This window comes from Castor canadensis, chromosome X, assembly GCF_047511655.1.
Source record: "Castor canadensis chromosome X, mCasCan1.hap1v2, whole genome shotgun sequence".
Classification (NCBI taxonomy): domain Eukaryota; kingdom Metazoa; phylum Chordata; class Mammalia; order Rodentia; family Castoridae; genus Castor; species Castor canadensis.
In genome coordinates this window covers 129,123,191-129,149,457 of record NC_133405.1, presented here as the reverse complement: position 1 = coordinate 129,149,457, position 26,267 = coordinate 129,123,191, and the positions used below count along the sequence as shown (strand labels likewise).

General features: G+C 40.6%; 1 protein-coding gene across 2 annotated transcripts in view; it reads left to right on the top strand.

Moving 5' to 3' along the window:
- Grpr (gastrin releasing peptide receptor) overlaps window positions 1–16,785 on the top strand; it is a 42,567-nt gene extending 25,782 nt beyond the window's left edge. Inside the window, exons 2-4 of one of the 2 annotated variants that reach the window (XM_074064322.1) lie at window positions 8,083–8,434; window positions 10,086–10,465; window positions 10,923–16,785. In XM_074064322.1, coding sequence (XP_073920423.1) covers window positions 8,083–8,434; window positions 10,086–10,465; window positions 10,923–10,932 — 742 coding nt within the window. In that variant the 3' untranslated portion in view covers window positions 10,933–16,785. Of the gene's footprint in view, window positions 1–8,082; window positions 8,435–10,085 lie in introns of both variants that reach the window. The other variant, XM_074064321.1, reaches the window with a different exon arrangement.
- Window positions 16,786–26,267: the final 9,482 nt, after the last annotated feature.

Below are 26,267 nucleotides of genomic sequence, written 5' to 3'. Positions count from 1 at the left end.
AGTATTTTTGATGAGTCCAAGACAGTTATCTTGTAGAATATGCCAGAATCTGCACTTGACTGACTGTTTCTTCCTATTTAGATTCGTGCTAAATGTTTTTGGCAGGATTATGGCATAGGTGAGGTTGTGCTTTTCTCATTGCACAACATCAGGAGGTACATGACATTGGCTTGTCCCACCTTTGGTGATGCAAAGTTTCAGCAGAGACACACAGTATGAATTTCATGGCCCTTGGTACTTTTGCCTTCGTGGGAACATTTCTTCATAAAATACTAAAAGTTATATCTCATGACTGCATTGATATAAAGACAACTATACAAGATGGATTATATTCATTTTTTTCTTCTCAACTTAAAAAAAATGTCATAGGTCCTTGGTCTTGTGCCTGCTTTGGTTAATAGAAAAGTAGGCCCTGGATTTGATTCCTTGATTAAAAGGTTACTTCCAGATCACCTCATCATAAAGGTACATTTTCCTCTTTCTAATTAGATAGTGATCTGTTGTGAGGTCCTTGTGTGAATATTCTGTTCCCCAAAGACCTCTTCCCCAATGATTTATTGTTTTTACCTGAATCAATTATTATATTGAAGGTTATAAATTATTAAACTAAAGGTTACATTTATCAGCTGCCCTTCTTGTCTTCCTCTTCCTTCTTTTATTCTTTCTCAGGAATTTCACAAGGAAGACCTTTCAATATGCCTTTTATGATTTCTGCTGTTAATCTATTACACTTTAAGCACTTCCTTTCTGTCTGGCACAATACGGTGTTTGAGGTTTATCCTGGAACATTTCTCCACTTCAGATGTAGGAGGAACCATTTTTCCAATGATGTCTGTTTTCTTTTAGTGGGTAATAAATTTAGAGTGATTTTTATGTTGCACTATATATTAGTCCTCTAGTACATATATAATGTATACATTAACATACACAGATTGTAAGTGTATGTCCATTTTCTTTTCACTGAGTGGTGTGCCCAGTTGGTGCAATGAGTACTGTAGGAATGCAATGAGGGTGTATCTGTGCCCTGGTTTTGAGGCTGATGAGTAGCTACTCAGATCGTTTTGCTCATCATCATTTTTTTTTAATGGCAAAAAAGACTTTATTCAATTATTGTAATTCGTGTAGGGGGTCAAGACTTTTGCAATAAGGAAGAAAGATTGAACTCAATTTCCTGCTCATCAACTTTTCCAAATTTAACATTGACCCATGCTTGTCCTTGTTCACAATATCATTTCCACCAAACCCTGGACAGAGAAACAAGGGCTACAGTTCTGTCAACTCTATAACCCTTCAGGGTCTTTAGCCATATACCGCTCATGTCTGTTCTTCCCTACATGCTTGGGAAACATGGTTTTTTTGCATGGCATTTTCATCCTTCACCAAGGTAGTTATTACTTTCCTAACTAGAGCCCTGCCTATTCTTAAAGAATTCTTACAGAAAAGGACTTGGGGACTTCCCCAAGTGTCCTCACTCCTATTCAGCCACCCATTACCCTTTCTCTAGCTTCCCCTGGTTGGCAAAGTACATCAGCAAGGTCCAGAGGAATATGCCAACTGTGGAATAGTACTTCTGCAATAGTTGTGTTGCTATATGGAACACAACTTTTGGTTGTTTCTTCTCTTCCCCACCCTTTCTTTCTTCTCTTTTTATCTCTCACCTTCTCCTCTCCCCTGTCTCCTTCTCTCTTCTTCTCCAATTTCCTTCCTTTTTCCTTCTTCATTTCCTTTTTCCTCCTTTCTTCCCTCCATCCCACCATCTCCTCAGGAATTTTGTTTTGATCCCAAGTTCATGGTAGAGTTCCAAGGAAACTAGAGCACATTAAGAAGGGGCAGAAAAGAGCAGTAATGCTATTTAGCCTGGAGAAAACAGAAAAGGATGACTGTAATCTGTTCCATACTTAAAGATAACAGGTAGGTGTGCACCAGGGACCATAGGTTCTCCATTTGCAGGGCAATAGCTCAAAGGGACAACAGATTTCATTGCTCTGGGTTACAGTCATCTTACAAGCCAGCTGATAATTGCTTCACATTTCTTCAGAGAAATTCTTGGTAGTTTTCTCAGGAGAAAATAAAGCCAGCGTTTCATAGCTTTGCCAGATCTTACTAGGTAGGATTCTAATTCAAATGCAGGCAATGTGTCAGTCACCCTAGACACCATTTTGCTCATTTAGTTTTCTTCTGTCTTCTCCATGGAGTGTGCATATGGATTGTAGTGGAAGTTTTCAAATATTGTTGTTCCATAACTTCTACAGATTGCTGTAGGTAATTATGGACAAATAAGGACTAAAATGTTGGAGCCTTAAAAATAAACTGTCCATATTTGAATAAAATATGTACCTTTCTCTAGGCAAAGGTTTCAGCCCTGAATGTGGGGAACCAGCTACTTTCATTTGCAAAGAATTTCTTTGACACATTAATCTTGTTGCAAAGACCGTTTTTCAACCTTTCCAGTGTTTGCATAAGAAGAATGAATACAGATGTTTTCAGAAGTGGGAAAGAATTGTCTCGAGCCCCATAATATCAGAGGAGTGAATTTGTCTGTCTATGGAAGAATGATTCTTACTAAGTGTGTAAAAGTGAATCTGCTTTCTCATTCGTGAGAAGTTGGAAATAAGACACTCATCTGCAAGTCATATATTAATAATCAATTAATTACCAAGTACTAGTTGAGTCCCCACTTTAAAATAAGTGGTATAAGAAAGAAGAGGAGAGAAGAAAAATACAAACTTCTGACCTCAGTAAGCTTATGAGAAAGGTAGAACGGGCATGCCCTTAGAAAGCTAGCAATAATTAATTCAAGACAGTGCATAGTAAGCATAAAATGAGAAGAGTTGATAATCTTCTTGGAAAATTCAGACAGGTTGGAATGTCTGAATGGGAATGTTTGAGGCCTAGATTAGTCAGCAAAAGCTTTATGACCATGATATGTAAGCTGGACTTGGGAAGGACTGGATTCAGATGCATGGAGACTCTAGGACTAAGCATGAAGGAAAGAGGGAAGTGGGAAGTAATGGAGACTTAAGAACTTGTCAATCTCTTGAGTCCAGTTGAAAGTCACAGCCTAGTCTTTCAGGGGGCAGCAAGTTGGGGGATGATATATGGGAAATGATCCTGGAAATAAATGTGGTGATAACTTTTTTGTATCTAATTGTTCTACACAAGGCTTTCTTGTTGGTAAAGAACAGAAGCCACTCAAACTAATGCAAATGAAAATGGGATGAGAGAAATTGTAAGATTATAGCAGGAGATCTCTTGTGTATTCAAAAGTAGTTCATGATCCAACTACATACTGTCTATAAGAGATTCACTTTATTTATTTATTTTCAGTACTGGGGTTTGAACTCAGAGCCTCATGCTTGCTAGGCAGGCACTCTACTACTCGAGCCACTCCACCAGAAGGCCAAAAATCACATGTTCTCCCTCATATGTGGATTATAGACCTGAAGCTAATGCAGTAATATTATTGCACATGGGTCACACACTAAGGGGAGCACACACACAGGAGGAATAGGGAAAAGGAAGGAAACCAAAAACTTGAATGTCATTGATGTGCTCACTGTAGAGGAGCGAATAATCTTAAATTGGCAGAGGTCACTATGGGAAGGTGACCGGAAAGTAGTGAGGAGGTCAGGTAGAGATGAATCAATTCGGGTTGTAATACACATGTGCATGGAAGCAATGCGAGGAATCTCTCTTTATCCAAAACTAGCAAAAACACCATGTCTTTCTTACTAGCTTTTATATATTTTTTCTTCTACAAAATCGGAGAACAAGAGGGCAGAACAGTTTCTGCCTGGAGGTGGCGGGGGGGTGGGGCAGGTGGTTCTAATAATGTATATACATGTAAATAAATGCAAAAACAACAAAATAAAATAATAAAAAGAAAAAATTAATTAATTAAAAAAGAAAAACCAAAAGTAGTTTATGGACCAAAAAACAGGGACCCTCTGCATGATCTCACTCAACTTCTCCTCTTCTGTCTGCTTCGTTCTTTTTCTTTCTCTCAGTTCATCTACTCTGCTTACTCATTTTCTACATGGTTAAAATATGGCTGCAACGATCACTTCCTTGACATCAATATCTTTTGTTTTCAGCATCAATCATTGACTAACTACATTCTGTCCATTTTTCTGGTTAAATGCTTACGAAAAAGAGAAACTCTTTAGTAGCTGACCAGGCAACTCATTAACTGGTTTAGATGAGCTATCCAGATACTCCAGTTCATCCAGCATCACTTGTAAACAGGAACCAGGCAAACTCAGCTGGAAGAGGAACTAGACTAATAAATTCCATGTGCTACAGACATCAGACATGCAGGGAACATAACATATAATATGTTCTATATACATTTGAAAAGTTTCTGGTCTGTTTCTCTGCTTCTAAAAAGGATTTATCCAAACTTCCTTCTGAAAGAGCTGTGATATCCTTAACTGAATGTTCACTCCAGCATTTCCTAAACTATCTAAGCTTCAGTTTCCCACCTGCAGAATGGGGATAATAATACCTACCTGTTATGGCTGTCTGGAATAAATGTGATAATATAGATACCATTCCCTGCTTGGTACAAAACAGGGACTTAATAAGTGGGATTTCTTTCATTTCTTTGATGTACCATGAATATTCAATACTAGAAAATTATTTGCATTGTATTTCATTTATTTTAATTACACAAGTGATATATGAACATATCAATTAAAAAACAATCCTAGATATCATTTTATTTCACTGGTCTTTAATAAACAAGGTCTCCTAAGAAACACATGACTGCAATATTATCATTTCATTTAACATTAAAATAATTCCTTAGAATAATAATCACCAAAACTACAACTGTTTGATTTTTTTTCCAATAGTCTCAAAAATATCCTTCAATGGTTGTTTGATTTGAAGGAAAATCCAAAAGAGGACCACACATTGCATTGTGTTGATATGTCTTCACATCTTGGTCTGTAAATATCCTCCCTGTTTTTCTATGACACGTATTTGTTGAAAAAAGTGGGATCATTATTCTTGTAGAATTTTCCAGTTCAGAACTTGGCTGACTTTATCTTCAACTCATCATTTAACAAGTCCTATCTGCACATTTTCTGAAAACTGGTATATAAATCTAGAGACTTAATTCGATTTAGATTTAAATTATTCTTTTGGCAAAAATATAAAAGAAATGTTTTATACTATCTTTTCTTTTCTTTCTTTTCTTGTGGGTTTTTTGAGGCAGAGTCTCAGTATACAATCTAGGCTGACCTGGAAATTACTATGCAACTCAGGCTGGTCTCAAACCTGTGATGCTTATAGGTTTGCACCACCATGCCCAGCCTATATTATCTCTTATGTTTTAAAAGTTGTGAATTTGAAATAGTCATTCAATAGTTCCCATGGCATTTTGCACCTAAGAACATAAGATTCCCAAGAGAGATGAGGGTAAGCTGTTCACGTGTGTTTCTGACTCATGCATGAGTGAATCACCTTTATTTAAAGACCTGATGGTACTTACTACCATTATTTGCCAGAAAATTTAGGCAGAAGTCATAATTGTCATTTTAGCCTAAAAATTCATTAGCAATGTCTTAAGTTATATGCATTTTTGGCTAAAGATGTTCACATACTTTTAATTAAAAAATCATTTCCTTGACTGGCTTACATTCTAATCTAGGAATAAAAGTGTTTAAAATGGCTAATGAATAGAGAATAAAGTAGAGGAACAGAGAACTTTCCTTGAAAATTTTATGTCTCTTATAATTGTTCAAAATGAAAGCAAACCCAGTTATATTAAGCAGGACTATGGAAATGTTCTGAAAATTGGGGGCTTTGAGTGTGTCTAATAAATCATGGCCCTCTCTTCTTTACTTGAGTTGGGAACAGAGACCTAGATGTATAAATCAGAAGAAAATGCTGAAAATAATACAATAAAGATAATATTTGATAAAGCTATCTGGAGAGTGTGACTTAAGTCTACAGCAATAATGAATTTGTAGACACTCTTATCAAATATCTTAGCAAACTGTTCTCCTAGTTAAGGACAGATCATGGGTCTCACTGAGCCTAATACACAAGCCAGGTTCTTTTTTCCAAACTTGCCACCTAGTAACTCACTCCCCATTGCCTGGCAGGAGGAGGAATGCAAGTGAGTTGTCAGGGTGTATACAAGAGTGGTAACTCAATGGAGGTCTAACCAACGAAGAAACAGTGGACGCACTGAAGTCCATGATATAAAAGAGTATCATAAGTAGATCCAGTTTGAACATAGTGTTTTCAGCAATGAACAGCCTCACATTTAGTTGGCCCCAATTCATATCAACTTTCACTTTATAGCAGCTAAGTTCCTCAATGAGATGGAGTTTGTGGGATGTACTTGTATCATGGTACAGGTGGATGTCAAGGTAGGAAAAACCCCACACTGTACTCACCAGGACTCATCCTCTTGTGAGTTCTCAGATAAGTGCATCCAAGATACATGTGTGGCCCACTGTGCTAGGCATCGTGTGGGAGTTGTGTAGACCCATATGGAGATGTGCTGTCCAGGCCTCTGGAAGAAGAGATGTGCCCAGCAGCAAAGGGTTGCTAGCTAAGAGCCTCCAGCTCTTTCTTTCAAGCTGTGGTCATGCTTTCTTGCAGTTCCTGCCCAGGAACTGAGCCAGGTAGTAACAGAAGTCACATCATTCTTGGGGGTGGTAAAACAAGTGGCTGGTCATTTATATCCAGGGAGTACTCCTCCACTGGGCAATCTATGCTCCCAGACTTCCCAAAGAGCTGATGTAGGTTGACCAGCTATCTCAGTTTACTGGACTGAAAGTTTTCCCAGGACATACAACTTTCAGTACTAAATCTGGAAAATTTCCAAGCAAACCAAGATAGCTGCTCACTCTTCCCAGTGTAGACCTTGTCAGATTAGTATTATGGTCAGAAAGCTCCCTCTGCCCAATCCTGCTTCCTTCCCTTTTTCTTTTCAGAGGTGCTACTCCCCAATAAACCTTCTGTACTCCTGACTTCTTACTTACGTCTGCTTCCCAGAGCATTTTACTCAGGTCAAGGACACAAATACCTCACAAAGCAGTAAGGCCCTAAATACTTTAAAAGAAGATATGCTGAGGGAGCCTACATTGGAGGGCAAGGGAAAGATTAATATGACGGTTCCAGGGCTACCCCTGGGTATAATGTTTTCTTACTTTTCTTTTGCTCTCTTTTTTATTAGTGCATATTATTTGTACAAAAGGGTCTCATTGTGATAGTTCTATATGGGTATAAGGATTCTTCATTCTTTGAAAGAAGAAAGTGGCATGCTTAAAATATTCAACAACTTGAGCTTCCTTGAATTATATGTGTGAACACTCAAGATGCAGGTTTTCCTAAAAATATAAGAAGCCAACCTTGTCTCTGTGTCTCAGTTTAAACAGCAATGTGCTTTGTTATTAATTTCTATGACAAGAAAAATGAAAGGAATATCAGCTTTTCTGAGAAGTATTCGTAAAATCAAGAGAGACTGAATTATACAACCTGGTGACTATAGTTAACAACAGTGTATTATATTCCTGAAAATCACTAAGAGTCAATTTTAAGTGTTCTCACAGCCAAAAAAAAAAAGGCAAAAATCTGAGGTAATGTACATGTTAATTAGCTCAATCTAGCCTTTCCAACAATGTGTGTTATATTATATTTGATAACATCATATTGTACATAACAAACATGTACAATTTTGTCAATTTAAAAAATTATGTAAAAGAATTTTAAAACCACCTCTAAACTGAGAGGGAGAGAGAAAGACAGAGGGGGAGAGAGAGACAGAGAGAGAGAGAGAGAGAGAAAGAATGTAGGCATGAGAAAAATGTTACTGCTGAAGAAAGAGGAAGAAGACATCCCTTAGAGCCCAGCATAAGGCAAGGGACATGCCTAAGGTGCCAAATTTAAGGAGACACTCACTATGGGGTTGTGTGACTTCACAGCTGGCATATTCATGAACTTGAGAGTGAGTACTTCCTCAAATATTGCACTTCAGGAGCCTGATTTGCCTCACTGTAGTCGTGACCCTGGCATCCATAATAGTAAAAAGGCACTTATGCAGGACATTCCCTCTTTACTGCCCAGGTACAAAGCCATTGTCCGGCCAATGGATATCCAGGCATCCCACGCCCTGATGAAGATCTGCCTCAAAGCTGCCTTGATCTGGATCGTCTCCATGCTGCTGGCCATCCCAGAGGCTGTGTTTTCTGACCTCCATCCCTTCCACGAGGAAAGCACTAACAAGACCTTCATTAGCTGTGCCCCATACCCACACTCAAATGAGCTACACCCCAAAATCCACTCTACAGCTTCCTTTCTGGTCTTCTACATCATCCCACTGTCAATCATCTCTGTCTACTACTACTTTATTGCCAAAAATCTCATCCAGAGTGCTTACAATCTTCCTGTGGAAGGCAATATACACGTCAAGAAGCAGGTGAGTGCCTAGCATTGATCCATTTTCTCCTTGGAGATTTGGTCCTTGCATTTCTTTTGGATCCCACTAACAAGTACAATATTTAGGTGGCCCTGTCACTTGATTTTGCAGTTAGAGGAGATGGCAGATGCTCTTTTAAACTCCAATCATGTTGTTTGGCTAGGCAGAGGGCTACCATGTGGAGACAAAGCAGACATGTGGTTGAAGAAAAAAGAAGTAATTTGATTAAGACAGGCTCACACTGATTCAAGTCCAAGTTCAAACTTCATGATTTACCTTCTCTGGGCCTCAATTGGGTAATAATACCTTTATCATAATAAAGTTATTGGAGGATTATGAGAGAGAACATATGTAAGGTCCAGCGTTCCCAGCTTTCATGATGCTCTCCATATGTGTTAGCCTCCCCCCTTTTATAACACCCCTATAATTTCATACTTGAGGTGCAGATAGGAGAAACTGGGGGCTCTGGCTTTCTTGCCTTTGTCAGTCCTTCTTGCCTTCTAGCCCCGATGCAGATCACGTGATATATATGATGGAAAAGCAGAAAGACCCCCCGCCCCCCACCTCTATTTAAATGCATAGCTGGCCATACTTGGAGGCTTTACCCTTCAAAGTTCTTTTGTTTTAGCGCCTCAGTTGCTAAAGACAAGTGGCAGTGGCAGTTGTCAGTGAAACTGTCTCCCTCCTTGAAAGACTTTTCAGTAGCAAAATCCATTGTATCCAAAATTCTTTTCCTTTCCTTTCTTTTCTTCTTCTTCTTCTTTTTTTTTTTTTTGTCAGTACTGGGGTTTGAACTCAGGGTCTCATGCTTGCTAGGCAAGAGTTCTACCATTTGAGACACACCCTCAGCCCTTTTTTGCTTGAGTTTATTTTTCAGGTTGGGTCTCATGCTTTTTGTCTAGCCTGGTCTCAGCCCTCAATCCTCCTACTTCTGCCTCCCACATGGGTGGAATTACAGGTGTGTACCACCATGTCTCGTCCTGATACCCCAAATTCTTTAATGAGAAAGAAGTTTCCCCTTGAGGTAGCAGAAGGAGTAGGGAGCAAAAGGAGGCGCTCAGCCCACTTTGTTTAATAACCTTCCTGTTTAGTGTAGTCCAGAAATAACTTGAGATTAAAAAATAATAATAGGAAGTTGTCTTGGCTTGGCCAATGAGGAAGAACAGAGCTGGCTGCTTTTATGAGCATCGGAGGGGATAAGAAATTATTAACTGTGGAGCAAAGAAAGGCATGCAGTAGTGTGGTTGATAAACTCCACCAATGCTCTCTGGAGGAAAAAGAGGGCACTTGCGAGGATTTCATTGTGCAATCCATTCAAGCATGTAATCAACTTTCTTTAAAGATCTCTTCTCGGCAGCATTTTCTAACTCTATTCAGCCTTGTGGATTTCTGCTTTCTGGCTTCTCCATCTCTCTCTCTCTCTCTCTCTCTCTCTCTCTCTCTCTCTCTCTCTCTCTCTCCCCTTCCCTTCCCCCCTTTTCATTCAGTCACAATTTTGGGGGAATTAACTTTTATCCCCCCCCATTGAATTCTTTTTTTTGGCTTTGTATGCTCACCTATTTCTCTAACTGTTTGTCCCTGTCTGATGTCTCCCTTCCTCTGACCCCGGCCCCTGGTCCCTCTGTCTCTCTCCATGTGATTCTCTCCTTAGATCGAATCGAGGAAGCGGCTTGCCAAGACGGTGCTGGTGTTTGTGGGCCTCTTCGCCTTCTGCTGGCTCCCCAACCACGTCATCTACCTGTACCGCTCCTACCACTACTCTGAGGTGGACACCTCCATGCTCCACTTTGTCACCAGCATCTGTGCCCGCCTCCTGGCCTTCACCAACTCCTGCGTGAACCCCTTTGCCCTCTACCTGCTGAGCAAGAGTTTCAGGAAACAGTTCAACACTCAGCTCCTCTGCTGCCGGCCGGGCCTGATGAACCGATCCCACAGCACCGGCAGAAGTACCACATGCATGACCTCGTTCAAGAGCACCAACCCCTCCGCAGCCACCTTCAGCCTCATCAATGGAAACATCTGTCATGAGGGGTACGTCTAGACTAAGCCTGGGTCTTGCCTCCCTAGTGACTCCTGTTTTTGCTTCACGGCTGGCCAAGAGCCCTTGAATCTGTTGTTGTTTGTGTACTCTCCAAAGACCCTCCAGGAGTCTGGGTGGTGTAGTTGGGTGGGGGAGCAGCCCAAATGGGTCACTACAGTGTTTCAAAGAAAATTACCAAGACTCATTTTCTCTTTTCAACCTGAGAGCACTTCTGATAGATAGCAAATCTGCCCTGTTTGAGAAAAGAGAACAAATAGGAAATTATTATTTTAAGCATCAAGCTCTGATTTACAGGTAAGGCCAATTAAGTCTTGGAAGGGTTATGAACAAAGAGATTAATTTAGAGAAATCACCATTGCAAGTTTACTTCGTGAAAGATTTCGCCTTGGTATTTCTTTTGGCAGAATCTAATGCTTTAAATGTGACTTGACTCCTATTTTTTTTCAGGAACATCTAATAATACCAAGGAACAACTTTTATTTGCATCCCTAACGTGAAAAGTCAACCATTTGATAGGGCCTCATACAGGAGATCTCCATCTATAACACTGGAAAGCAGTTTAATGTAAAACAAATCTCCAAATATTCATTTTTAAAATGATGTGATGAAGGACATAGGAGAAACGCTCAATACATAATTTTAAAGCAAAAATGCAACCAAACACATAGGCACATACACTAAGATCCATGAGTGGCTATAGAGTGACATCTTCACTCTGACATCTCACTTGATGGAAGTTGTGATTGTTGTTATCCAAGTTTAATCAGCATGGTGCCATTTACCAGAGAAGAAAAATCCTTATAGGGAATAGAGATGATCATGATATCAACTATTTATAAATGCATAAAAGATGGTATTTGTTCTGGATGTACATGTTTTGAGCCAAATGTATTTACATAGATCCACTGTCTTTGTCTGCTACATTGAAACAGTAGTTTCAATACAAGAAGAAGTGATCATACATGAGGAGAAGTAGAAGCATGTTTACATTTAAGCTCTGGTTCCTTGAAGTTTGTGAAGAAAATGAATACAATTTCAGTAACACATATTTCTGTCTGGATATGTATAAGAAAGTCTTTAAGAACCGATTTTTCAAAAGGTACATATTTGCTTCTACTTAAAAAGAATATTTATGAAATAGCCCATGTGCAGAAAAAGATTGGACTGAAATCCTTTTCTTTTTCTAAGTGACTAAAATTAGTTCCAAAAAGTTTGAATTATATTATTTTAGAAACCCTGATTTGAGTTTTTCTGGACTCAAAGACAGGTCAATTCTGACAGATTGCAAACATGTTAACTTGCTTTCATGGGAATCTAAATTATGCAAATGAGCCCTAACATATCCCTTCCATCCCAAGGCAATCTTAGTCCAGGTTTTCTCTGCCTAGGTGAGATAGAAACAGTCCACTCTCTTTTCCACATGGCATATATGAAAAGCTTTTTGTCTCTTAATACAAAGGAGTACAGACCTTATGGGGTTAGGACCAATAGAGTTGTAAAGGTCTGTGTTTACAGTTGTTTTAGCTGGAGTGAAGTTTCTTCCCTTTTGCTCTCTACACGCTCTTATGTCCTATACATACTTGTTTCACTGGTAATCCATAATTACATCACACAGTTTGAAAAGCAAGACAGATAACAGAGCCAAAAAAAGCAAGATTTTTTGACATCCCAATTCTGACTCTAGCTCTATGACTTTGGCTATCAACTTCCCTTCTCTAGTCTCAGTTTTTCATTTCTGGAATGAAAAGCCACCACTAAGTCCCTCCTATCACTAAAATTCTCCCAGTCTCTTCATCATTTCTAGTTCTGTCTCAAAAGCATTCATGTCCTGGTACAAAAGGAGACAGACCATTCTATCACTTCCAGGGAATCGTTGGACTCATTTGGATGAGCTTGCCATGTTTTGAAATTAGAACTGAGAGAGACATAAGAACACATATTGCTCAGTCTCATTACTCACAGGGTACCCTTTGGATCCCCCTTCTTCAACTTCCACGCACCTATTATCTTGAACTTCTGTTCCACAATTTTGCCCGTTTGACTACCTTCAAAACCTTTGTATAGAAATGGTTCCATGCCTAGTTAGTTGCTAACATTAATAGCATTCTGGGTGCCTAGAATTCTGGCATATAGAATTCTGGGTACTAGTTCAAGCATCTCTGACCTGCCTGCTTCTGGAGACATGTTGGGAGCAGGACTGATCTTCCTGTCTCTTTCAGTTAACGTCCTGGCATAGATTAGGTGCCACCTTCCCAGCTTCTAGACAAAGAATGAGAAGATCGAGATCTAGGTATAACTGAGTGTCCTTTAGGCAAACCTTGTTACTTCCTTGAGACTCTTAAATGAAAGTGTTCGAGCAGGTCATTGGTCAGCCAGTGACTAAGGACTGGTACAACTATTTTGTAAATGAACTAATTGATTCAGATCTTTTTACTAAGAAGGATCTAATTGGGCCCTTCTCTAAGGAAAGCAAAGTTTTACTTCACCTCAAGAACCTAAAAAATCACATGAGGGGGACCCAAGACCCATGTGTTATCATTTCTCTACCAGGGCATAGTGTGGCAGGGACTGGAGCTGAGACATTTCACGCCTGGCTTCCAAAGATAATCATGTTTAGTGCTTATGTCTTTGGCGAGGAAAAAAAATCAATTTTTGCTCTGGAAAACCATCTGTGTTTATTCAATTGACAGATACTACCTTTCAATCTATCTTAAATTGAGCCTCCCCGAGGCAGGCAGCTCAACAATGATAGATTAAGCAATAAACAAAGCAGTCTTTCCACCAAGGGCTGCTGCTGGCAGGGAAGGTACAGCTGCTCTTGGGAGTGATATCCCACAGCAAGAAGCAAGACAATCCTCCCTGCTTAGTGCGGACAAGACCCCTCCCTGCTGAAGACTTTATGATTCCCTATAAACGTGGATGGCTAAACCCTGTTCTACTGGCTTCTCTCACTCCCCCACCGAACCTGGCATTCTGCCTCGTTAACATACCCTGGATTTCCCTCTTTGCCCTGCAATTTAGTTTCATCTTGGAGGATGGAGAACCCTAGGTAAATAAGTGATTTAGAGGCTGCTACAGATGACCGAGCTCATCTTGTTACGAAAGTGCACATTGAACTTGCTATAGCACATGGACAGACTCAGGTTACAAAGTTCTCATGTGTGCCAAGGATAGCAGTTGGTTAGTGGTTCCAGAGTCTCTTCACACACCAAATGGCTTCTGGCAATAAGGTTTCACTTTGTTTGCAGATGACATATTCAATGACATCCTCATCTGTGGACTTAAACATGGCTAAGTCACTTTTCTCAGAAGTCAGATAGAAACAATCACCCTGAGGACCTGACTAAATGAAAAATGAATGAATGATACCCCTTTGTAACCTGGTAAAAAGGATGGGATACAAACTTTCTTGCCTTCACATCCACACCAGAAAGGAGCGGTTGTTACAAAGTAGGTTGGAATTAGCCTTGGGGTTCTAGGAGGACTGGAGCACATTTGTTTAACCTTTTCCACATTTTCATAAAATGAATTAACAGCTAAAAACAAAGGAATTCCTCACTCTTGAGGGACCAGACTCTGTGTATTATGCAATGAAATCAAGCCTTTACACGTTCTACTTTATTCTTTATCTGGGTAGTTGTTCCTCCCAGACCCACCCAGGGGTCCCTCCCTACAACACAAACACACAATAGCTTTAATATTGTGCAATCTCTTACTATAACTTTGGCCTTCAAAGACATCCTTTGTTAGGTGAAGGTATGTATCTGGAGCAATCAACAAATAGCACAGAGAGAACAAATTTTCCTCTTGAGGAAGCTCACATTAGAAATGCATTCAGTGAAATTTGAATAATTTTTCAGTGTTGCTCATATATTAAATTTAAGACCCTTTAGGTTAGAATATTACATGTCCATGTTTTATTCAAAAGAATATTTTGCACTTACCTAGTGTTCATGGTCTATAAAGCACTTTCACACTCAAACCTAAGACTTCCCTGCTGGCCAAAGAACTGCTTTACACCCATGACTATAGAAATTTATAAATATTAAATTCACTTACTAGTGACCATCTACCATTAGATTAAAAGGCCCACAGAACTATGAGGCTGAAACATGAAATTTTCTATTTTCGACCATATTTGACCTACAAAAAAGGTGATTTCATCTGGCCCAATTTAATCTGATTTTGTTTTGCTCTAATGTGAACTAACCATGCTTTATTCTCATGGCCTGTTCTAGAATAACGAAGAATGGTGCCGATCATTGCTTCCCCAGCTTACAGGATGTTTGTTGCCCCTCAAGTAAGTTCGTTTAACTTGGCACAAGGGAGTTATCAGGGTCAATGTTAGCTGTCCCGGGAGAGACATATTAGTGGGAACAACATTCCATGTCATAATGGAATGGAAGGCTAAGACACTGAAGGGTGGGATCCTTGGGAACAAAAACACAGGACATAAAATACGTTGCACTTGTCCAAAACCTGAATGGAGTCCTGTGGCTATGGAAGTGCTGGGAAGGAGGACTTAATGTCACCAAGCACTGATAATGTACCAAGTGCTGTGCTGAACACATGAAACCATGGCTCAAGGACATTACTGAGTGATTCTAAGGTCACATGGAAGCCAAATGGCAGAATATAAATGTGGATCTGAATCTCTCTCGAGTCCACATCTGTACCCCCACCCAGCATTACATCCCAAATCCAGACTATGGGAGAAATTAAGCTCACAGCACCTACTAGAAAGAAAGCTCTGTTCCCTACACTAGGCTGTCCTAAGGTCTCAAATAGTGAGAGAGTCAAAGAATACATGCAAAGTGTTTCAAAACACGTAGGTTAAAGACTCACTGAAAGTTGAGGCTGAAATGCAGAACCAAGCAGTTGAGCAGGTAAGTTCCATTAGTTCATTTTCTTACACCCTCACCCCCACCCAGAGACACAATTCAGTTGCAAGCAGAAGTCCTGGGAAGAATTTCCCACCTGGTTCTGTGACTAATTGAAGACAGGAAAAAACTTGGTGAAGGCCAAGATGGAGAGAGAACCCAAGGGAAAACAGTCAATCTAGTCATCCTTCTTTGAATTAGGATTAGCTGGAGAAAAAGTATTAGGAAGAGGTGAAAACACCACCCTCCCTTCTTCCTCCCTCAAAAGAGTAAGATGGCATAATGGATAGTTTCCCAGATCCTGGACACCATGTTACAGAAAAATACCTCTTGGACTAGGGGTCCAGATAAGAAATTCAGGTACAGAATTAGGATTCTGGATGCCTAACCTGAGGTGCCTAGCCCTCGGTGCCCTGTTTTAAATCCAGATAGCACTGTCTCTCTGCCCTCTCTGAACTCACACATTTCTAGAAGAGAAGATTTATTTTTCTCCCAATTTAAAATTCACTCCCAGAGTCATATAATGATGTGAAAAGACTCTTATAAATTTTATGGTCTTTTAAAAGAATCATTTTAATGGACGATAAAACCTCATACATTCAAGACCTCATTAACTCCCAGGTAAGCTTGAAAATTTTGGTATAGCTCAGGACTTCAATATTTAAGATATATAATTTGAGCCTGTTGTGAATCCAAATTTTTCATTACTTTACTTCAGTTTTATCTAGTGACATTGATAATACACTTATAACATATAAAAATTGATTTTCTTTAAAATATTTTTTCTGTAATCTGGACTTTAGTGATTTGAACATGACCCTTCTTGCATTCAAGTCACAGGGTTTTGGGTGATACAATTTGTTGAGATGGTCAGTTCAGTGAAGTGTAAAAGTACATGGCACAAATTTCTTTAATGTTATGTTTTGTTTTAAATAGTAGACACATATTTTGTAAATTATAATTGCACTTGTCAATGTTAACTATAACTATTTATTGCATTAAAAATGTACTACTCTGTGTTAAATAACTCAGAGCAAATTCCAGGTGTAGTGCTTAGTGTAAATAATGTCATGACTTGGCTTTGCCTAGACTCTTTGGATAAATGAATTATGTATAAGAAATTCACAATATTAATATGAGTGTCTCAGATCCTTTTAAATTTGTAAGCTAAACTGTGTGACTGTATTAAGACTCTATATAGATATTCTGTGACTGAATTTTCATTTTTCAAGGTATTTTTCCAAAGCTTCTACCACATTGTACATGGTTTATGTGACATTAAGTCAAATCCAGTAAGCTGAATGTTCAAGTTGTAGGAGACAAAAAAATTGATCTTGTTTATTAACATAATAAAGCATAATTTGTGAGGTGAACAGATGCATGTATCCAATGTTCAATAAAAAATAACCGTTGCATGAATGCAAACTGTCGCTTTGTGTCCCTCAGTTTTTTGGTTCCTGGAGATAGCCACATTAGAATCAGTTAGACTGCTTGTTGCAAAACGCAGATTCTCTAGTCCTTTATTGAACTGGAACACCTAGGTTGTGGTCTAAAACTCCGCATTTAAAAATAAGCACCCAGTGATTCCCCAGAACTAGAGTTTCATTTTATTTTATTAAATTTTAAATATGTATTTACCTTTTTAACAAGTAAGGTATTCTCATGGTTTAAGATCAAAAGCATGGAAAGGTATCCAGTAAAAAATTAATTATCCCTGTCCCCTGTGTTAGACTGAAAAAAAGGTGGGAGACGGCTCAACATCATCACAGATTTTATTTGGGAGAAGAAATATTCAAGGGGGTTCTCCAGCAGAAGCTAGAACCTACTGCCACTTATAGTCTGGAGTACACATAGAAGGTTGGTGGAGAAGTACCAGGAAGGTTGCTGGGTGGGAAATTCTTTCGTGGCCAGCTAAGGGAGATAAGTAATGGTGAGGTTTTGTCATTCTTTGGAGCAAGGTGGGGAGTTTCTAGTAAATGGCTAAAAGTAGATGTTCATTATTCTTTGGGGGTGGGTGGGGAGTTTCTAATAAGTCGCCTGCGAGGGGGAGGGGGGTCTGGTCCTAACGTGGCTGCCCTTATGCTCGCCCTAGCACTGTGTCCTCACAGTTCCCTGCACTCATCACCACTCCCTGCAATTGGTGACCATTGTTATGCTATTATTAGTTTCTTCATGTATATTTTGCAACATTTCTTCACATATGCAAATAAACACAAATTTGTGTCTTCTTGCATTACGTCACCATTTTACAGATATGGTAGTATATTCATTGTTTTACCCCTGCTTATATCACTTGCACACCATATCTTGAAGATCTTTCCATATCAGTGTGTTGAGTGCTTCCTCATTCTTTATTACATTTGCACAGTATACCCTAATTTATTTACTCAACCCCCTTTGATGAACATCTAGGCTTTCCCAATATTTTGCTATCACCAACTATATCACAATGAAAAACATATAATTTCATACATAAGCAAGAATTGCTTGGGAAAAAATCCTAAATGCAGAGTTTCAGAAACAAAAGAGTATATGCCTTTATAATTCTGACAGCTATTCCAAATTGCTCTCTTTATGGCTTGACTGCTAAGTTGTAAGAGTCCCTGCTTTGTAGGATTATCCTAGATTTCAGAGAGCAGGAAAACTCTTAAGAATTATGAATCATAGTAAAGAAATCTAGCTGAAAGTTCTAGATGTTTAACTTACTGCCTACCTGAAGTCTTTTTCTTTCTTTCCATCTAGCGAACTGCTTTTTGTGAAGAAAGAGGAGTGGATTATAAGGTTGCATTCCACAGACAGTGAGGATAGTCGGTATTTAGGTTATGAATTGTTTCATCCATTTCTGCACGATCAATGGTCAGGAAGCAAATTCTTTCTCCCTTTGCCACCAACCCAGTTATATGAAGTCTGCACAATGTTAGCCAGCGATCAAGTGTTTTGGAGTATTTTAAGTATTCAGCAGCAGCTACAGTGTCTGAATGTACCCCAAGATTTAAATTTCAAGTGATGAAATTTAATTCCTATTGTGAGGTATTAAGAGGTTTGGAAGTGAGCTCTTCAGGAGATGATAAGGATTGAATAAGGTCATCAAGTTGAGGCCCCATGATTGAATCCAGGTGGCTTTATGAGAAGAGGGAAAGAGACCAGAAGGGCTACACACACACACACACACACACACACACACACACACACCTTGTCTCTTGCCATATGATATCACTTTGAACTCTGCTAGGAAGAAGGTCATCACCAGATGGCCTTGGACCATCACCAGATGACCTTAGAACTCCAGAAGTATAAGCTGAAAGAAACCTGTTTTCTTTATAACTCAGCAGAAAGTGGATGAATGCTAAGAAGTTGACAGCAAAGAAATGACATAGCTACAGTAGGTATAAACAAGAAGCTGTCCAAGCTCCCTGCTCCCAAGTGAGAAGAGATAACCAAGTGTGCCTATCAGATGTGTCAACACATTTTTTTGAAGGACATGTTGGTGGTCATGCCATGGGAACTCCGGAATGCAAGGACTCATTTTAGAAGAAGATCCTTTGCCCCCTCCACCACACCAGATACCTTACCACTTCCCCTGCCAGGCACTCCACCATCTTGATGTGTAGCATGTACAATCCATGATTAGCTTGTAAATGTTTTCTAGAAGTATCAACACTTTAAATAGCTAACAGTGATCATGATTTTGTCTGAAGTAGACCTTGTATCTCTAGTTTTCATGGGTTGCATGGAAAGATAGATAGACTAAAATCTTTTGAAACACCCAGGCAATAAAAGACCAAACTGACATTTAAGATTATTCCATGTTAATTGCTCAGAGCTGCATTCAAAGCTCAAGTGATTTTTTTTCTATTACAAGGTCTGGACTCTGTAAGCATTCTGCTTACCATGTCAGAAAAGAATGCTTTATCAACACACAGACTATAGCACAGAGAATTTAATATTCTTTTAGAAGCATGGATTATTGGAGTTGGAAGACACCCCAGAGAACACCAGACGTACTCCTCTTTTCATAAATGAGGAAGTGAAAAGAAAGTCTCATAATTTGTGTTCTTCTAGGTCATCAGAATTTGAAAATATGGAAGCTAGTTGGCTTGAGGATGATGTAGATGAAGTGGACAGAGATTCATCAGTCCCTCCTGCTAGAGGAAAGACAAATTCAGGCAGGACTATGTTGTAACTTACCAGGCACCTTTCCTAGTCATTTGTCTCAACCTTGATAAACAATGACTTCTAATACAAGAGAGATAGCATAACATCTTGTCAAAGAAACAATGCAAATCAAGATGCCTCTCCCTTGAATATGGACTGAATTATGCACTATGAAAATGAATTTCTGAAATCATACCCTCCTTTCCAGAGCTGAAGTCAGATGTCAAGCACTTTGCTCCAGATCCCATGTCAACTTTGAGTCCTCCCCAGACCCTCTTTGCTTCTCAGAGAGACTGGACTAACTCACCAGAGTGCTCTTTCCTAGAATGATTCACTCGTGGGAGTCACCCAAAGCATGGCTACTTGAAGTATGATCTGTGGACCAGCAGTGTTGGCATCACCTGAGAGCTGGTTAAAAACTCAGACTCTCATGCCCTGTCACAAATCTACTGCCTCAGAATTGGCTTTTTAATAAATCCCCAAGAGGTTCCTATGCATATTAAATTTGACCGTTGACCAAGGACATCATTTACTGTGGAGAAATCCAAGTTCAGTCTTGTACCACCTTGCAAATGTCTACACATTTACCAACATATTCTGGGTTGAGAGACTCAGAATCTCTTTCCTGATGTGGTCCTGTTCACGATCTTCATCTTTTGGACCCAAATTCTGTCCATACAGAGTGGCAAGGTCCCCTGGTGTTCCTGCTCCCCCAAGAACTGGCTGATCTTGAATTCAGGACAGGAGTCTTGCAGGACTGAGTTCCTTTATTGACAAAACTTTCCACACAATTGATACCATACTAAAGTCACACCCTGCCCCCCAAAAGACAATTTTATCTGATAGCAACTAATGAGACATGCCATGTGTCTCAAGCTCCCTTGAGAAACCTTTGTCAAAACAACAGGAATATAAACTTGCTTGTTGCTTACCATTTGGCTCAAACAACTGAGAACTACCTGCCCGTTAAACTCATCTCAAAGGAAGCATTGGATCTGACTTGATGTTGCTACCCCAATTTCATCTAAGTCAGAAGAGGATGTTAAAAGATCTAGTGTACCTGAAGTCTCAGAAGCAGAATCCTGACTATAGGCTAATCTTCATTTGCTGTCTCTTTAAAACAGGAAAATGGAGTTCAGGTTACCAAATGAAAAAGGAATGTATCTCACAAGCCAAGGCATAAAACCAGTTGGGTCTTATCTGAATGTTGTGAAGACAATAAAGAGACATCAAGTCCCTTACTGATCTCTAGGTGTCACAGGACCTTGAAATTTCTGCCTTATTGCATATTTTAAGGGAACATAGAAAAGGAGTCACTCCAAATTATGCAGGTGCATAGCAATAGAGTCCAGTCCTATTTTGATGCCAACTGTTTATGTTCCAAATCAAGATCACTTTCTCCCAAGATCCTTCACCTCATTTTGTGTTTCTTTTGCCTTCTAATGGCTATCAAAAGTTTCCCTGTCATTAAAACTCAAATCTTCACCTTCTTGTCTGGCTCCTTCCACTCAGATCATCAACCTTCAGTCAGCCCAAGGTCTGCAAATGACCCTCTCAAATGTCTCATGTATAAGTGTCCATATCCCAAGGAGATGCTAGTCCAAGGGCCCAAGGGCCTCCCCTTTAGCCTCAACTTCTCTTCTAGGACCTGGAGTTTCTGCATGATACACAAACTAAAAAGCTAAGCCTCCAAGACAGGGGCCTGGACTGGATAGTGCAAGCTATTCTGAAGAATAGCCTATGATATGACTAAGTTGTCATCATTTTGATCCTCACTCTTAAATCTGTCTAGCCACTTGCTAAAAACATTTTGGACCCATAACCTAAACTCCTGAGATTCCATATGCCAGGTCTGGCCACCCTCCCCCCTCCACCAAACACCAAATAAAGATGCATGGTGAAGGCAGAGAAAGGAGGTTTGTTACATGGCTGAGGACATGCAGGGGGAAGAGGCAGAGTAAGCACTCAGCTCATTCTCAGGAATCTTCAGTATATAGACATGAGCTATAGATTTAAGAAGGCAAAAGAACTGGGGACAGGGGACAAAGGTATGCATTGTTAAACAGTCCCAGTGACAGGTGTGCTCTGGTTGACCATTACCTCAGTCCAAGGGTTCCCAGAGGGGTTCCAGAGAAGACGTTATCACTGTCATCACTTTGAAGGGAGCCATCTGATTCCCATGGGATGACTGCTCCAGCTCCAAGGTGTGGCCTTATCGTTACAGGTAATTGTCCTCATTTGGAGGGGTGATCTGTCCTGAAAGTCTCCACTGTTCCTTATGGGAAGTTTCAGTCATAAAGATGTTATCTGTTCTGTCCTTTCTGGAATTCAAGGTGATTGCAAAGTGACTATAAAAAGAATGGCTTAGAGCAAAGGCAGATACGAAATGGAGACAAGGATGCCAAGCTTCTCCTGTTTTTAGTTAATTTGTGAGCCCAAGTAAGGAGTCAGTGGTTTTCAGTGTAAGAAGTTTGAGCGCCTCTTACAATGCCACTGTCCTAAATATGTTCCTTGTTTGGCTTAAACTCTTGCCAAGTCTCTGATCAGAAGACATCTAGATTCTTCATGTCCCACATGGAAGAATCTAGGCAGAACATGTGACTGTATTAAGGGAGATAATGAACTTTATTATGAGAGAGGGAGGAAGGCGCAAGGGGTGACACAATCCCTGCCAGACACCATGAAGAAGCAGAGAGCAGGAAAGAATAGGAGAGCAGGCTCTCTGTTTAAAAGCATTTTAAGCCACCCATAACCTGTGGAAGGGGAAAGATTAGGGCAGTTCCTGATCTCCAATAACCTGCGAGTGGGGAGGGTTTTGGATGGTCCCTGGGTTAGGGTGATGGTGTACGCTGCTCATACACTTACCCTAATTCTCAGATGCCCTAACTTCATGTGGATGGAAGTTTCCATAGTTTTTTCTGCCTAGATCTGTGGTAGCAGAGGATTTGCAGTTGAAAAAGAGCCCTGGCAACTTGCTAAAATTTTTGCAGTTGAAAGAGAGATTCAGAGGGAAAGAGAGATACATAGGTTTAAGAGTTGCATTTGTTCCCTATTTGTAACCTTGCTTGCCTCAACCCCATAACAAGTTTTTATTTCTCTTTCCTGATATTATTTTCTAGATTATGATTTCTTTTATACACCTCTGATCAAGTTGTTCTCATATCCACATTGAGTTATTGGTCCCTTTTCCAAAGACAAAATCCAATTTCTCTGCTGGGGGCGTTGACTCCCTACCTTCCAAACTTATCTCCTGCTGCACTGTGTCTTCCTCCTGCACCCAGAGACCCTCACCTCCACTAATGCTTTGCTTCTGACACTTCCTTGTTCACTGTTTCTTGACCTGTGCTGCCCTTAGAATCACTTGGGGAGTTTTAAACAATCCTAACAGTCAGGTCCAGCTCCTGAGCAGTTGAGTCAGAATCTCTAGCAGACAGGACTCGACATCTCCATTTCCAAGCTCCCAAGTGTTTGCAGTGAGCAGGTGGGGTTGAAGACCACCTCAACTGAAATGTCCTCTTGTCAGTCAACTAGCCTGAACCCAACCCATTCCTTCAAGCTTAACACTGAAGTTCTTACTCCATGAGGCCCACTCGCTCTATCTTTCAGCATGTCTTGCTTTGAATTATATTTATTTGTGTGAATGCCCATCCCTCCCACTAGATCAGGGATCAGCAAACATTTTCTGAAAAGGGCCAGACAGTAAATACGTTAGACATTACAGTGAAATGGAAGATTTGAGGGTCGGAATTCTGGGTTCTTGTCTCAGGAAGCCCAAGAATGAACTTCATGGACAATGAGAGGGGGTAAAGCAGGAGAGTTTATTGAGATAGAAAAATGTAAAGTGGGGAAACTGAGTCCCTACAGTTGGGGGGTCCCCAAGAGAAGATGCCCCAGAAGTGACATAGTCTGAGGTTTTTATCCAATTTCTCCAGGGTGTTGTTCAATCTCTATGCTAATAAAGTATGCAAAAAGCAGCATTCTGGTTGGCTGTGCCTGCGACGTTCTGATTGGTTGTGCCCTAGTCCTCGTAGTGTCCTCATCCTGGTCCATCCTACTTTTCCTTCTTTCCACCCTTTAAGGTCACATGGAGGTTTCCAGGGCCCTTCTGTCTAAACAGGACATACCATCTCTGTCATGACTGCTCAGCTCTGCCACTGCAGCATGAAGGCAGCCATAGATAATATGGAAACAAATGAGTGTGGCTGGGCTCTAAAAAATTAGTAGTTCCAAAAACAAGTACTGGGCTATATGTGGCTTGAAACACATAGTTTGCTGAGCCTGCATGAGGCTAATGTATCTCCTTAGGGACAGAAACCTTCTCTTCTTCTTCCCTTTTAAATCTTTCCCTCCCTCCCTCCCTTCCTTCCTTCTTTCCCTCCTCCTTCCCTCTTTCCTTTCTTCTTTCTTTTTTTTTAATCTCCTTTTTTTATCTCTAGCATTTATTACAACACCTAAACTAATGGGAGAAAACCACAAAATTCCCTTTCTAGAACTCTGGAAAGAAACTGGGCAATTTCTCACAACCACAGCCTAGAGCACAAGTAGCCAAAGTGAAGCAGGAAGAGTCAAAGTTCATCACTTCTGCCTTTTAAGCAAATACTAATATTTACCTTACTTATAATTCCTCCAAAGAACCATCAAACAAACAACTTCCATTTATGGTGCTCAGAGTCACTCCTCAACAATGAAGCTGTGTTCCCATGCCAGGATGAAATTTCCAGCTGTACATGTGTTCCTTCTATTGTGCTGTGAGCTAGTGAGCGTCTGGAAAAGGTTGATGTGATGCAAAGACCTGAATAGAGGTCAGTGTCTGTTAGCGGCAGCTGTCCAATTTGCAAAGCCAAACAGTAGGAAGGTATACTGATTGGCAGCACCAATGAAGTTGACATAATTCACCATTATCAAAAAAATTATGGCCACTCCAAACAAGAGAGAAAGCAATCATGGTTCTCAACCGTCACCACAGACCAGTGAACTTTCTGGGAGCTGCTTGATGTGCATCACTGTAAGTGGTCAAACCCGCCAAAAGGGATTCATTTTAGTTAGAAAATATTCTGGACGAGATTCCAAGATGGCGGCTAGAGGGAAGAAGCAGAAAGCGTGCTTCCTAAAGTAAAATCTTGAAGAGGCGCTGCACATACACCTTACAGGAAAAACCACCAAGAAGAGGCAAAACCTTGACTCCTCCACACCTCCAGCCTGTGCATAGCATCTCTACTTCACTTTAAACAGAGAAACCAGGAGGGCTCCTGGGCTGCCACCAGACGCTAGCACCCAGACAGCTTGGGAAGACTCAGACCACAAGGTGAGCTAAGTGGTACGTGGTACTCCCACAGACAACCCTGGGCCAGATCAGCATAGCCCCTTGGACAGACTGACCTCCACCTAGGGAAAAAAGAAAAAAAAACTGAATAATATGCAATAACAACAAAAAAGACACGTAGCAAAGAGGGCAGGGTGCCCTGAGCACCAAAGGGGGGGAAGGGGAAATCCCTCATAACAAGCTGACTGGAGAAGGCAGGAGCAGCAGCACACGCCCAGCAACCAGGAACGGGTAGCAGTGGGAGGAAAACTCCACAGGAGAGGGAGGAAGACCCACTTCCCACGTGAGCTGGTGCAGTGTCACCTCCCCCAGTGTGCTTGGAAAGGGGAAAGCTTGTAGCAGCGGCTGTCACGCCCAGGAGAACTCTAGGTAAACAAAGCCTGAGGGGCCAGGTGAGTGCTAAGCTCACCCCAGAGATCTGCATAAATAAAGCCTCCAGCAACAGCAGGCTGACAGCAGCAGGCAGGTGAGCCACAGACTCAGATAGCCGTTCACAGAACTGTCTCCAGACTCTTTTTTTTTCTCCCTACCTTTGATGAGACAACAACCGAACTACACCTGCATGCTGAAAAACTAACTGAAACTGTATTGCATTTGAACTTGGGACACTTTGTGGGTTTTTGTGTGTGTGTGTTGTTTTGTTTTGTTTTTAGTTTTTTTCCCCTTTGATGAGACAACGACAGAACTACTGAGACAACATCTCCAGGATTGAAGGCTGAGGGACTAACACCAAAATTATTAAGACTGAAACTTTATTGCATTTGAACTTGGAGATTTTTTTTTCATTTATTTATTTTTTTTTTCAATCCTCTCTCTGTCTCTCTAATGCCTGTTCAGCTTACTGTTGATTAGTACACTATCTCTCCCTGTTTACATCTTTGAAATTTTGTTTGTTTTGTTTTTTTCTACTTGTTTGTTTATTTGTTTTTCCCTTTTTCTTTAACTTCTTTGCTTTCCATCTTGGAACACTTCTCCAAAAAAGGGGTCAATCAGAATTTCTCCTCTGTTGTCAGCCCTGAAAACCCCAGGGAGGGTAGCCAGATGCGGTCTGTCTGAATGTCATCTCTAGTGGCTCAGGGAAGTGTGGGTGTGTGGCCTGAGTGTGTACCTAGTGGTGTCACTTAGTAAAGGGAAAAGTCAGGATAGGGCTGGTATCTGTGGCATCCTGTAGCTTCCTGCCCTTGCCGTCAGCCTCAGGAGGCCCCTCACAGCATCACTCTGAAGCGACTGACTCTGACTTCCGTCTTGAAAGTTCCATGAAGATGGAGGCTCTGAGGGGTGTGCTGTCAGGTCAGTGGAGGTGGACTTCCAGGACTAGACAGGAATCAAGGTAAGGACCCTGAATGTTGACCAAAGGGACCACCCACACTTTACCAAGGGGATCAACCTGTGTTCACACAGCAGGCAGTTCCCCTCTGCCCCCCTCTCCTGTCT